Here is a 14,069-nt window from a genome sequence, read left to right as displayed (position 1 = left end):
TCAGAAAGCACAGGCGCCGAGCACCTAGCACACCCGTCAGCCATTTTCGGAAACTAGTCTCCCTTAGTAACCCCGCCCGAGTGCGTACGCAAGAAAGGGGGGCGGGACTTATTGTGAGGGCCTCACTCCGGAAACCGCACCCTCGGAGGCGTCCCACCGTCGAGGATTCACAAAACGCCGAGCCAGATTTAACAGTCGGCGGCGAAAGCGCGCACTCGAACGCCAATCAGAGCGGAAGGAGGGGGCAGCTCCTGAAGGGTACTTTGCATATCTAGCAGTGATTGGTGGAGTTCTCCTCTCTTCTTTTTGGTATTGGCTAGACAGCCTTCTTCCGCCCACCCACTTGCCTTTTGTCTAGGTACTTGTGATTGGCTCCTCCTGGGTGGTAGTGGGAGGGGCAAGGTTTTGGGGATTTCTCATCGCAGATTGGTGGATTTGAGCATCTAGCGTCGTCTTCTCGGGGAAGAAGACCGTCCCATCCTCTCCCTGTCCCGTCTCCCGACCCGTACGCTTTTCCTCAACTCGCGCGCACGAATGGTTAAAAAAAAAAAAAAAAAAAAAAAAAAAAAAAAAAGGGTGTGAGGCTCGAGCCCGCCAGCCAGGCCTCCAGCACCTAGCGCGCGCCCTCGGCGAGGACCCGCGCGAGCTGCCCGTGACGCTGCCTGCGCTGTTTGAAACTGCAGAACCCGTTAGGATCTTGGGGAAACTACCGTTCCAGCTGGTTCCCGAGCCCGTGCGTACAAGGGGGGCGAGCGGCGGTCGCGAGGCGGCTCCTGCCTTTCGCGTCTCTGCAGCGTGGAGACTAGAACCGGCACTTTCGAAGGACGCCACCTCCAATCGTAGTGCTGGCGCGGGCGGAGGCTAAAACACGGGGGTCCTGAGAGTGAGGAAAACGCGCCAAGTTCCCCTCGGTGGTGGAGTGGGAAAGACCCTAGCGGTTCAGGCGCTGGGCCAACGGGGCTACTTCTGGTGCTCCTTGCCATCCCGGGGCGGTGGCGGGTGGGGGCGGGCGTCGCTCCCGGGATGTAGTTGGTGCCGGCGCAGGGCAGGACCGAGCGGCAGCCCGGGTTCCCGCTCTTGAGAGCGAATGGTCACTCCCCTGTGGGGAGGGCGATCCGGGCAGCTTTTCCTTGGGTCCGGGGCCCCTGGGGCCCCGGGCAGGGTCTCACCTGTCGCACCCACACCCATCCCGGCTGCACTCGGGGCGTCACCGCCGCGGACCTCGCTTTGGGCCATGACCAGGTAAGGGAGGGCCTGGGGAGGAGGGGCCGGAGCTTGGGCGCCGAGGCAAGTTCGGCCGGCTCCCGAGGGGCTCTGACCTGGGACCCCGGTGTCGGCGCCGCGGGGGAGACGCCAGGACCACTTGGCTGCGGCGCCCTTGCCGAGCTGCCAGCCGAAAGGGCACCGGCGTGTGTGTGTGTGTGTGTGTGTGTGTGTGTGTGTGTGTGTGGCGGGGGCAGGGTGCCTCTCCTGCCGCCGCAGGGGTTCGGGGAGGCAGGTGCGGGCTGGGCGTAAATAGGCCAGCTCCACGGGCGAGGGGGGCCGGAGTCTCCACCGCCACCGGCCAACCTCCCGCCGGGCCCGGGCCGTGTCTGACGGGCACGCACGGCAGCACAGCTTAGTCTCTCCACTTTTGTGTTCCCGGAGTGGTGCGGGGTCTGGAGCAAGTGTTTCCACTCACGTTGTCCAGTGTCGGGTATTGACAAATTTTATCGCGCACTCTTGAGTATTTCTGGAAGTATTTAGAAGGCCACGTGTTTTAAACCTTTGTCGAGGATGCTATCCTTGTTTGACGTTTTTCCTGAAAAATTGGAATTAAGTCGTGTCGTCTTGCAAAGGGAAAAACTTAAAACTAATTTAGAAACTGAATGTTCATACTGTCATTTATTTTTTCAAGAGCAGTTAATGCTCGATTTGTTATGTTTTCTGCGAAATTTGATTTAGACTTAAGGAAAGCCAGGAGCAAGAAGTGGTGTGACATACGGCACCTGGTAAAAATGTGACATTGTCAATGATGTCAAATGTGAGTGATTTGAGGGAGCCAGGAGGGTTTGTTGCTTAGGATTTATCCGTTATTTCAACTGCGTCCTCAGTTTTTTCTAATATGTACTTAAATCCGGTTAGAGAATACACTTTGCATTATATCTAAGAACTGGCTCCCAAGAAAAACCTTTGACAAGAATCGTTACTGCTATCTCTAAGACCCCTGACAACTTGGTGCAAGCTGGTTTATCTTCGTGATAGCTTTCCATCAGTAGCATTAAGTGGCTAGGAGGGTAAATTGAGTTGGAGGGGGGATGGGGAAATTGGTCAACTTTCCAGTTACTTCTGAGTTGTCTCAAAAATGTGGTTTCACTACTGAGTTCAAAGTTGCAAATTCCCAGATCAGCGGCAGCCGATCTTATTATGAAATGGTTATTAGTAAGCATTAGTATATTATTGTTAGCTTATTAGTAAAGATGGAGTTTGAGTGAATTTTGTTAGTTTATCTATTCCTTCTATTACTGTGCATTTGAAAGTCATTGTCGAGCTTTTATGCTCTAATATTCCAGTCAGATAATTTCCCCCCAGATATCTTAATGAAAGTAGGATGGGTGGATAAAGTAACTATCACAAGTACTGCTAGAGTTTTTTTTCATTCAGAAGTTTTAACAAGTTAAAAAAGTTGCAAAAGTCAAAAAAATACTTTTTCTACTCTGAGCAGCATTAAAAAAATTTTATGGTTTTTTAAAAAGTGCTTGGAAAATCAGTAATGTATTGTGTTTAGTGCGTAAAAAGTTGGTCTGCACAAAGTGCAGCAATTCTTTACACCACTATCCCAGCTACACATGTTTTATTACTTTTCACTCAAGTTTTTAGGTATAACTGAACATCAGATGTATGCCTTTGTTTATATGCAATTATACTTTAATTAGGAGTATAGCTGACACATAACTTTATATTAGTTTCAGGTGTACAGCATAGTGACTTGTGCAAATTACACCTTAAAGAAGCTTTTTTAAAGAATTCATTTCATGGGACGCCTGGGTGGCTCAGTTGGTTAAGCAGCTGCCTTCGGCTCAGGTCATGATCCCAGCGTCCTGGGATCGAGTCCCACATCAGGCTCCTTGTTCTGTGGGGAGCCTGCTTCTCCCTCTGCCTCTGCCTGCCACTCTGTCTGCCTGTGTTCGCTCTCTCTCCCTCTCTCTCTCTCTGACAAATAAATAAATAAAATCTTTAAAAAAAAAAAAAAAAAAAGAATTCATTTCATGTATTCATATTAATAACTAGAAAAGACCTTGGAAGGAAGACTCATTGATTCACTCTGAGCACTGTTGTCTTCCCATTCATCCCTTTCTCTTTCTCCCCTTGTACTTAAGAATTAGAGATGGTTGTTGCTCAGTGTTTTCTGAATAAGCTAAAATAAAAATTAACTTTTTACTCAAGACTACTTTACTGTAGATGTACTAAAATGGGGTTATTTTGTGATGTGACCCTTAATCTAGTAGACTTATGAAAGTTCAGTATCTCATATTTTTTCTTGTTTAGGAAAGTTAAGGACAAATGGCAAGCGCCTTCATTTAAGCAGTAAGCATCGAGTGCCTTTTATTGGCTAAGAAATGGGTTTTCGAATGTGAAATTCTAATTAGTTCCATTCCTTAGTAAATTTTCAAAATTATATTTCCAGCAGATAAACTGGAAAGTAATGAAATCTTCTCTCTGCAATTAACAGATATGATTGCTGATTACAACATCCTTATATAAATTAATTCTTGTCAACTCCTTGGGATTTGAAGAGAAAATGCCTGGTGTCATACCTACTGAAAGTAATGGGCTTTCAAGAGGTAGCCCATCAAAGAAAAACAGACTTTCCTTGAAGTTTTTTCAGAAAAAGGAAACTAAGAGAGCCTTGGATTTCACAGAGTCTCAAGAAAATGAAGAAAAGGCTTCTGAATATAGAGGATCTGAAATGTATGTATCTTATTTTAAGTCTATTTCTGTATTTTAAAAATTACATTATCAGTGAAGGAGCAGTGAACTTTGATATCTCCAGACATTCTGACCTGATAGTCTCTGAAGGCAAAAACGCACAGTAGTGAGACAAACATATTAGTTAATCAGATTCATTTGGAGAACTATGTTGTTGGCTAAATTATCTTTCAATTCAAACTTGTTCGTAGTATAACACATTCTGTGTAAAGGGTAAAGAAATACGTGTGTGTGTGTGTGTGTGTGTGTGTGTGTGTGGTGTGTGTGGTTCAGAAGACTTAACAGTTCTTGAGATATCTAAACTTTATAGTCATTCCTAATAGGTATGAATTATCAAACCTATTGTATAGTTGCCGATTTAAGATAAATTTAAAAGTAAGAAATGCTTTGATGCAAATAAATCCTTCAGTGACTGAGATCTTAACAAAATGGAATACTTTAATACCATTGTTCTAGTTGTAGTCTATACTAGGTCATTATTCAACAAATAGGTGCACTGCTGTATGACCAAACTGGATTTGGTCTTGTGTAATTTCCTAATATTTACCAATAATCAGTTTAGGGGATGTGACTCTTATGTTTAAAACACTTTGAGGGGCTAGAGTAGTAAACAGCAACTGTAAAATAAATAAAAATGCTGTGAGGACCTACTATTTGTTAAAGTGAGGTAAAAGAATTATAAACTTGAACAATTCGTTTTAAAGTGAAGGACAACTGTGTGATTCTCTTTAATAGACCCTTACCTTTTAATTTTGTTAACAGAACCTCATTTAGGTATACTGCCTCTCCTAGATACGGTCATAGCTTATTCCCAGGTTTTTATTGAGAGACTAGTCTTTTTTTTTTTAAAGATTTTATTTATTTGACGGAGAGACACAGCGAGAGAGGGAACACAAGCAGGGGAGTGGGAGAGGGAGAAGCAGGCTTCCCGCTTACCATGACCTGAGCTGAAGGGCGACGCTTAACGACTGAGCCACCCAGGCTCCCAAGAGTTAGACTACTTTTAAAAATGTCATGTAGGGTTCATTAATCACAGCACCTATTCAATTTTCTACTCTCTAAAATGGGATTAACGGCTTCATGATGGAATCCTTTAGAGGCCTGTTGTGTATGATATATTTTTTTTTTTTTTAAAGATTTTATTTATTCATTTTACAGACAGAGATCACAAGTAGGCAGAGAGGCAGGCAGAGAGAGAGGAGGAAGCAGGCTCCCTGGTGAGCAGAGAGCCCGATGTGGGGCTCGATCCCAGGACCCTGGGACCATGACCTGAGCCGAAGGCAGCGGCTTGAACCCACTGAGCCACCCAGGCGCCCCTGTGTATGATATTTTTTAAAGTGCTTGTAAAATTTTTATTCTGGGTAGGTAGCAGTATTTGCACCTGTACAGATTTTTTCTCAAGTGTCAACTGAATAAAGTCCACTTTCAGCTCATCCAACTTTTGGGAAAAGACTAAATCTAAGGAGGTATTATTTCCATTTTGTTTAAGATACTACACTTCATAAAACCTTTCTCTGCTCTATACTTAATAGTGATCAAGTTGTTCCTGCAGCACAGTCCTCACCTATAAACTGTGAGAAGAGAGAAAACTTGTTACCATTTGTGGGACTGAATAATCTCGGCAATACTTGTTATCTTAATAGTATACTTCAGGTAAATTGATGGTTTTGATCTATAATAAAGCTTTAGTAGGCAAAGCATGATGTCATATTTAATGTTCTGAGAATTTCAGATTATTGGGAGTATTTTAATTGTCCATATGTTTTTGCCTTTGATTGTAAATAAACTGGAATGGGTTAAAGTAATGATTCTAAATTGTATGTTATCAGCTTCCTTTGGGGTGAGAGAAAGTAATACATTAGATGAAATTGGGATAACAAAATTGAATTGACTTTGGTTACTTGGAAGATGCCAAACCCTTAGTTTTTGTGCTTGATTCCAAGTGCTCTGGTGATAAGAATTTTAACCTTTGGAACTCTGCTTTATGTTGTACCCTATAACCATAAGTCTTAGTAGTATGTGCCCAGCCTCAGTGCTTTCATGCCAGCGAGGGTAGACAGTTGGCTACAATGATGAAATAGAAAACAATTTTTGATATGTTAATCTCAGAATTTTAACTAATGCACATTTAAAAGTGCTCTACCAAAAATGCAGATAAACACTCAGACACTCTTGTTTTTTATAGGTATTATATTTTTGTCCTGGTTTTAAATCTGGAGTGAAGCACTTATTTAACATTATTTCAAGGAAGAAAGAAGCCCTAAAAGATGAAACCAATCAAAAAGATAAGGTAAAAAAAGAATATATGAAAAGTAAAGTAGTGGAAATTCACTTGCTTAGAAATGAAAAAGTAATAGATCCAGAGAAGATTTGGGAGGAGGATAACTGAGAAATAAATTTCTCAGTATCCTTTGTTTTCAGAAAGGCTTTTTCCCCCATTCTTGTAGGTTAGCTAACTACATTATCACCTTTTACAATGTCTTCTCCTGCCCTCTAGTTATTGCTTACGCATAAACACTGTCATTTATATGCCACAGCCAACAGTTTATCATACCATTGTACCATCTGCTACTTAACCTACTGTTTTCAAGTAGTCACTTTTAAAATTTAAGTAAATATAAAGAAGCCTTGGACTTAGTCAATCAGAAAACCATTCTCTTCCAAACAAAGTAATAAAAAAATACTCTTAAAAATTTTTCATTTATTTGTATACCTCTGCAAAATTAGTGTTAATAATGAAATTTAGCAAAGCTAATATTGGCTAGTAAGAAAAAGAAAAGGGGGAACAAACTTAATTTGTTTAATAGTTTGTGGCTTTCTTTTTTGACAGGGAAATTGCAAAGAAGATTCTTTGGCAAGTTATGAACTAATATGCAGCTTACAGTCCTTGATCATTTCAGTTGAACAGCTTCAGGCTAGCTTTCTCTTAAATCCAGAGAAATACACTGATGAACTTGCTACTCAGCCAAGGCGACTGCTTAACACACTCAGGTATAGCCTTTAATAAAACTTTAGGATTCCGTGTTAGCAACTTACTGCTCTCTTTGGAGGAGAGTGATACATGAGGGAATAAAGGGCAAGGAAAACAGAAACTACAGATCTACTCCCTAGTATCTCAGAGGCTCTGGAGATTAGATATTCCTTTGGTAAGTTTGGTATAAATTCATTAGATCTGAATTGGTAGGAGGCTTTTTATAGTCTTTATTCATTCTTATTTATAAAGTGAATATTCATACATTTTTCTGTAGAAATAGTAGTTTGTTTAATTATGGGATACTGTCCTGTCATTTTGGTGAAAAATCTTTGTTAAGTGCTATATTTTTAATCTGAAAACTACTGGATTTCTCAAATATATTTGGTCCTAAGAAATTTCAGATTAGGAATTAAAGGTTTTTATTCAGAATATATTATGCATAAGAACTGTAAATTGCAAATATCCAGTTTTGTTGTATGGACTTGGAGAACTATTAACTGGATTAGATTTCTTTTTTGTTTGTTTAAGAAAGAGAGACCATGAGCAGGGAGAGAGGAAGAGGAAGCCTCCCGGCTGAGCAGAGAACCCAGTGTGGGGCTTGATGAATGGAAGGCAGATGCTTAATCGACTAAGCCACCCAGACATCCCTCTTTGTATTAAGTGAAACTTTATCCAGTATATAAAATAGTTTTATCTGTATGTTATAGGGTAAATCTTTAGTTTAAGAATAGACCTAGGATGGGGCACCTGGCTGGCTTAGTTGGTAGAGCAGGCATCTCGTACTCTAGGGGTTTTGAGTTTGAGCTTTGTGTTGGGTGTGTGAGTAAAAAAAAACAAAAAACAACAAAACAAAAACCAGGGTGTAAATACAGTGTTGTTTGTTGATGAGCAGGGTAGTATAGCATGCTGGCCAAGAGCAGGTTTGAATCCTGGCTTTGAGCAAGCTACCTTATCTGAATCAGGGTGATAGTAGTACTTACCTTATAGGATTATTGTTAGAATTATGTTTTATATATCTAACATAAATATTTTTTTTAAAGATTTTATTTATTTATTTGACAGAGAGAGATCACAAGTAGGCAGAGAGGCAGGCAGAGAGAAAGGAGGAAGCAGGCTCCCTGCTGAGCAGAGAGCCCGATGCGGGGCTCGATCCCAGGACCCTGAGATCATGACCTGAGCCGAAGGCAGCGGCTTAACCCACTGAGCCACCCAGGCGCCCCTAACATAAATATTTTGAGTAAAACCTGCTATATGGTAAACTATATGTATACTAGCTGTTACTAGTATTTAGAAGAGGATAAAAGTATTTGTGGTAAAATTTATTTTTACTTTTATAAGTTTAGGGAAGTTTCAAATTAGTTGAATAAAAGGTAAGATTTTTTAAAATAATTTGATATCCCTCTAAAGGAATTAATTTCTCTATAGAAAGGGTTTTTGTATTCTATCTTTAAAACTAGAATAGATGAAATGGAAATTTTTATTTATAGGGAACTCAACCCTATGTATGAAGGATATCTACAGCATGATGCACAGGAAGTATTACAGTGTATTTTGGGAAACATTCAAGAAACATGCCAACTCCTAAAAAAAGAAGAAGTAAAAAATGTCGTAGAATTATCTACTAAGGTAGAAGAAAAACCTCATCAGAAAGAGGAAATGAGTGGTATTAACAGCATAGAGATGGACAACCTGAGGCATTCTGAAGACTATAAAGAAAAACTCGCAAAAGGAAATGGGAAAAGAAAAAATGACACTGAATTTGGTAACATGAAGAAGAAAGTTAAAGTATCCAAGGAACACCAGTCATTGGAAGAGAACCAGAGACAAACCAGATCAAAAAGGAAAGCTACTGGTGATACATTAGAGATTCCTTCTAAAATAATCCCCAAGTATGTTTCTGAAAATGAAAGTGCAAGACCCTCACAAAAGAAATCAAGAGTTAAAATAAATTGGTTAAAGCCTGCAGCTAAGCAACCGAGCATTCTTTCTAAATTCTGTAGTCTGGGGAAAATAACAACCAACCAGGGATCCAAAGGACAGTTGAAAGAAAATGAATATGATCTTGAAGAGGACTTGGGGAAGTGTGAAAATGATAACACAACTAATGGTTGTGAACTTGAGTCTCCAGGGAATAATGTTAAGCCTGTTAATGTTAACGAAGTTAAGCCCATAAACAAAGGTCAGTATAATTTATTCTTAGACGTTGATAGGTAGGAGGATTAACAGCTGCAGAACTGTAATGTTCTTAGATACATGTACAATGTAAATCTGCTTCAGGTTTTAAGAGGAAATTTTAACAACATGAATTATGTTTTAAACACTGCTTAGATGTGTGTATAAATCTTACTAATCTTAAGGTGATGTTAATGTAGGGTAATGTTAATTTATGTTTTGTAAACAAGGAGTTCAATATATTTTAATGGAGAATTATTTTAACTCCTTCTGAAAGCAGTACTTGATAATAAACTTGAGAAATTGCATTTAGTGAAATACATTTTAAGAGAACTTTAGTAGTTATACTGTACTCAAACTGGATTTCTACCTAGTTTCATGCAGATCTCACAAATATGTGTAGTATTGGCATGGTTAAGGGTTTTACCAACAGCGTTGTACTACTTTGGGGTTATTCCTATAGGAATGTCTTTGGGAAGGGAATTAAAATGACATAGTTTTGAAGATGAATTATAGTTATTTTTTCAGGGAATTTAGAGTTCATGAGTAAGGCACCTCTTAATGCTAATAAGCAAGTTTACGCTGTAATTGAACTATTGATTATGTGGGCTATGCTGAAAAGTACCCCCCCTTTTTTTTAGGTGCAGAGCAAATTGGTTTTGAGCTAGTAGAGAAATTATTTCAAGGTCAGCTGGTATTGAGGACTCGTTGCTTAGAATGTGAAAGTTTAACAGAAAGAAGAGAAGATTTTCAGGACATCAGTGTACCAGTACAAGAAGATGAGCTTTCCAAAGTAGAGGAGAGTTCTGAAAGTAAGCAGAATTGGAGTCTTGTATGGACTTGTGTTGATCATGGAATAAGCAGTTTTTCTTCACTGAAACACGGTCTCATAGTAGCTTGTATAATTATTGGGGGAAAAGAGCTGGATTTTAATTGTCTCTGGTGTAATAAAGTCTTTCTGCTCATATAGATTCACTTGTTAATAGCATTTGGAAAATTGTTGGCATCTTTATTTTGATGTGTGTAGTGGGAAAATGAAATGCTTTAGTAACTCTTGGGTATCTTAGTCTTTGAACATATCTGAGCCACTGTTTAGTATAAAACAACAAAAAGTAGAGAAAGGATCTGGGAAGTGATCAGAAGACTGGCTTTACGTGTTCAGATATTGGAAATTAATAGCTGAACTAAAGCCTGTGTCTTAATACTCAGTAGGTTATTCTCATTTTGCTGTCCCTATCACCTCAATACTTTGGCTTCTCAAATATAAATATTTAAAAAATATATATACTATTGAGGATGAACTTAAAAGTTTCTGAAATTCAAATGTTTTTATCATTTAAAAGGATTAGTCAATTGAAATCATGCTAATTTTGAATATGGAACATGTTTAATTTTTAAATGTCTGAGAGGTTTTCATTTGTGAGTGAAAGGAATTCTCTCATGTAGTTTCTCCAGAGCCAAAAACAGAAATGAAGACCCTGAGATGGGCAATTTCACAGTTTGCTTCAGTGGAGAGGATTGTAGGAGAAGATAAATATTTCTGTGAAAATTGCCATCATTATACTGAAGCCGAACGAAGTCTTTTGTTTGACAAAATGCCTGAAGTTATAACTATTCATTTGAAGTGCTTTGCTGCTAGTGGCTTAGAGTGAGTATTAAAAATAAAAGCTATATGAAAAAAATGAGCTGCTATAAGAAGTTTTGTTCAAAATACTATAATAGTAACAAAAAAGCGTAATAGCATAATATAAACTACTGAAATGAAGTAATTTATAAAGATTACCTTAGAAAAGTCTGTTCTGCTTTTAAGAGTTAACTTACAAAAATGCATCATTTTAAATCCTTTTGGTGTAAATACATATTCTAGGATTTCTTCCCACATCTTTTAATCTTCATTCCTTATTACAAACAGTTTCAAGTTGAATTGATTAAAGCAGCAGATTTTATATAACATTGTTTTTTTTTTTTGAGGGGAGAAAAAGGCAAGATAGTTTCATTTTCAAGGTAAGCCAGGAGTCAAACTAGTTCTTTCAAGAATGAGAGATTCTCTTCTTGTTGAAAATCTAAGTATCTTCATGACATATATACATGTTAATGAATTGTTTGAAATTATGAGAGCTGCCTACTAACTCTCTACACACTTTATTATGCCTGAAGATGACACTTAGTGCCTTCTTTCTGTGGATAATTTCTTTGCTGCTATTTATTTTTGTTTCCAAATTTTGGTAGTGAAAGCCTCCATATTAAAATTACTTACTAAAGGATTTTGAAGTTAAAATGGCATTTAAAAAACTGATTTTCTCATTGTACAAAATTAGAAAAGTAAAGAATATGAAATGAAAGGGAGAATGCCTTATATCCTTCACAGAGCTGAATATTAGCACTTACTTCAGTTTTTCTTTGCATACATTTAAGTATACAAAATTAGAGTCTGGTTTTTATGTTTGTATAAGCACTAAATATTAAGGGCCGTTCAGACATCTACTTGGTTTCACATTTGGGGGTAAAACTGAATATATATAAAGTGGAATTGCAGAAAAAATTTTTTTTTCTTTCCTTCCAAAGGTTTGATTGTTATGGTGGTGGACTTTCCAAGATCAACACTCCTTTACTGACACCTCTTAAACTGTCACTAGAAGAATGGAGCACAAAGCCAACCAATGACAGCTATGGATTATTTGCGGTTGTGATGCACAGTGGCATTACCATCAGTAGTGGGCATTACACTGCTTCTGTTAAAGTCACCGACCTTAACAGTTTAGAGCTAGATAAGGGAAATTTTGTGATCGACCAAATGTGTGAAATAGGTAAGCCAGAACCATTGAATGAGGAGGAAGCAAGGGGTGTGGTTGAAAATTATGATGATGAAGAAGTGTCAATTAGAGTCAATGGAAATACACAGCCAAGTAAAGTTTTGAACAAAAAAAATGTAGAAGCTATTGGACTTCTCGGAGGACAAAAGAGCAAAGCAGATTATGAGCTATACAACAAAGCATCTAATCCTGATAAAGTTGCCAGTACAGCATTTGCTGAAAATAGAAATTCTGAGACTAACAATACTAATGGGACCCATGAATTTGATACAGACAAGGAATCCAGTGACCAAACAGGCATTAACTTTAGTGGATTTGAGAACAAAATTTCGTATGTAGTGCAAAGCTTAAAGGAGTATGAGGGGAAGTGGTTACTTTTTGATGATTCTGAAGTAAAAGTTACAGAAGAGAAGGACTTTCTGAATTCTCTTTCCCCTTCTACATCTCCTACGTCTACTCCTTATTTGCTATTTTATAAGAAATTATAGAGTGAGTATTTTCCTTATGTATATATTAAACAGACCTGGACAAAAGCTGGTAAAGTTGATTACATCAGAGTCTAGCTTATCTTTTGAAGCTATGGGATATTATTGGTCTCTCTAGGTTTTTATATAGTGAAATTTGAATTACTGAAAACCATGTTAATTTTTAGAATTCATTTCTCATAGTAGAGACTAGTGATGCATTAGCTTCTGGAAACAAAATTGTATAGGTTCTTAATTGAATTATTCAAATGGGAAGCATTTAAACACTTTTGAATTTACACCTATCTTTGTGTTTGCTTTTTAAAATAAAGTGCTTGTATTTGTATCTCCATATTTTGGAGTAATTATATGATGTTTATAGGTCCTGTGGTTTTTCAGCTAAGAAGCAGAATCTCATTCAGTACATTTAGTTTTATAAGTCATGAAGCCAAATCTTTAATGGGTTGTATTTAGAGGCACAAAGTCTGGAATATGTGTGTATTCACAGTAGTGTATATTTTGTGCCTTGAATCACTTTGAAAAGTATCTCAGAAAACCTGGACAGCTAGTCCCCTTTTATCTTCACAAGTATTTTATATGTATTTATGAAAATGATTCTGTATTCTAGTAAATCTTCTTGGGCATGGACTAATTTGTATCTCTTCATAGTCATATTCTGCACGATCTGTATATATAGTATATCAAATTTAGAGGTGTGACCTTAAATTTAACTTTTTTTTAAAAACCGGGAGGTCAATAAAATTTAAACTGCTTAACAACTATGTATACAACTCAAATTTTTTTACTTGCCTATTTTTTAATAATTGTAGCTGAGTTCTTGTAAGAAAATGTATGTGTATGTATAATATGTGCATATATACACACACATACCTAGAAGAGAATAAACATGCGTAATTACCTTTAATAATACTGTGACAGTTGGAGGTGAAGAGATTTTTCAAATAGGAGAAACTGCTTAGTCCATCCATGTTGTCATACTTAAGTTTATAGTAAAAACTGCTGCATTATAGTAGTCCTTTAAAGTAGACATAACTTTATGGAATCCGTAAAGATGATGCTTTGTGCACACACAAAAATGTTAAATTTTCATTCTAAATGTATATTAAATTGGTAAATGATCAGTTACCTTATGGCTTAAGACATTAAAAAAATCTGAAGAATATATAATGCCATTAGAGTAACACTTTTATACCCCCATTTCAACAAATAAGAGTACCTGTCAACTAATAAACTAGTCCCACAGTTAAATCATGTCTTCTGTTCTTCCACAGGATGGTGTGATATAAAATGTCATGGTTCTCACCTTATTCTACATTCAGAATCACTAATGGAACTTTTAAATAAAAGAAAATAGCCCTGAACACTACCTTTAAGTTTCTGATAGAGTAAGAATCATTAATGGAACTTTTAAAATGCAAAAGCCCTGAACACTACTCATAAGCTTCTGATGGAGTAGTTCCAGGATATAGCCTGGGTCTCATACTCAAGAGATAGCCAAGAACTATTGGTATAGATTCTTGATAGGAGAAAGTTTTAAGAAAACTGAAGCATGTGGAAAGTAAGGAAGTGTTCAGTATCATACGATTGTTCTCAGAGGAAGCCTGTTTTTATTCAAGTCAGAAAACTATTGCACGGTAATTAAATCACAATTATATA

At 37.9% G+C, this 14,069-nt stretch overlaps 1 protein-coding gene across 3 annotated transcripts; it reads left to right on the top strand.

Moving 5' to 3' along the window:
• The first annotated feature begins 443 nt into the window (after positions 1–443).
• On the top strand, positions 444–13,661 carry USP1 (ubiquitin specific peptidase 1). 3 transcript variants are annotated; one of them, XM_047723758.1, is made up of 9 exons: positions 444–733; positions 3,713–3,951; positions 5,502–5,622; positions 6,155–6,259; positions 6,800–6,960; positions 8,431–9,122; positions 9,757–9,927; positions 10,562–10,763; positions 11,681–13,661. In XM_047723758.1, the coding sequence occupies exons 2-9, from the start codon at positions 3,782–3,784 to the stop codon at positions 12,414–12,416; spliced, it is 2,358 nt and encodes a 785-aa protein (XP_047579714.1). In that variant the 5' UTR covers positions 444–733; positions 3,713–3,781; the 3' UTR covers positions 12,417–13,661. The 3 variants fall into 3 exon arrangements, with proteins under 3 accessions (XP_047579714.1, XP_047579712.1, XP_047579713.1); XM_047723756.1 differs by lacking the exon at positions 444–733 and adding an exon at positions 1,106–1,242; XM_047723757.1 differs by lacking the exon at positions 444–733 and adding an exon at positions 1,110–1,242 and having other exon boundaries at positions 3,710–3,951.
• Positions 13,662–14,069: the final 408 nt, after the last annotated feature.

The sequence above is a fragment of the Lutra lutra genome, chromosome 4 (genome assembly GCF_902655055.1).
Source record: "Lutra lutra chromosome 4, mLutLut1.2, whole genome shotgun sequence".
Lineage (NCBI taxonomy): Eukaryota > Metazoa > Chordata > Mammalia > Carnivora > Mustelidae > Lutra > Lutra lutra.
The sequence above is the reverse complement of the archived record's forward strand: the minus strand, read 5'-3'. Positions and strand labels throughout refer to the sequence as shown.

Bases quoted from the DNA above. Each gene is read 5' to 3' on its own strand.
- USP1 (XM_047723758.1), top strand. From the start codon at position 3,782: ATGCCTGGTGTCATACCTACTGAAAGTAATGGGCTTTCAAGAGGTAGC. The intron at 9,928-10,561 runs GTAAGCAGAATT...TCTCTCATGTAG, and splicing joins AGTAGAGGAGAGTTCTGAAA to TTTCTCCAGAGCCAAAAACA. The intron at 10,764-11,680 runs GTGAGTATTAAA...TTCCTTCCAAAG, and splicing joins TTTGCTGCTAGTGGCTTAGA to GTTTGATTGTTATGGTGGTG.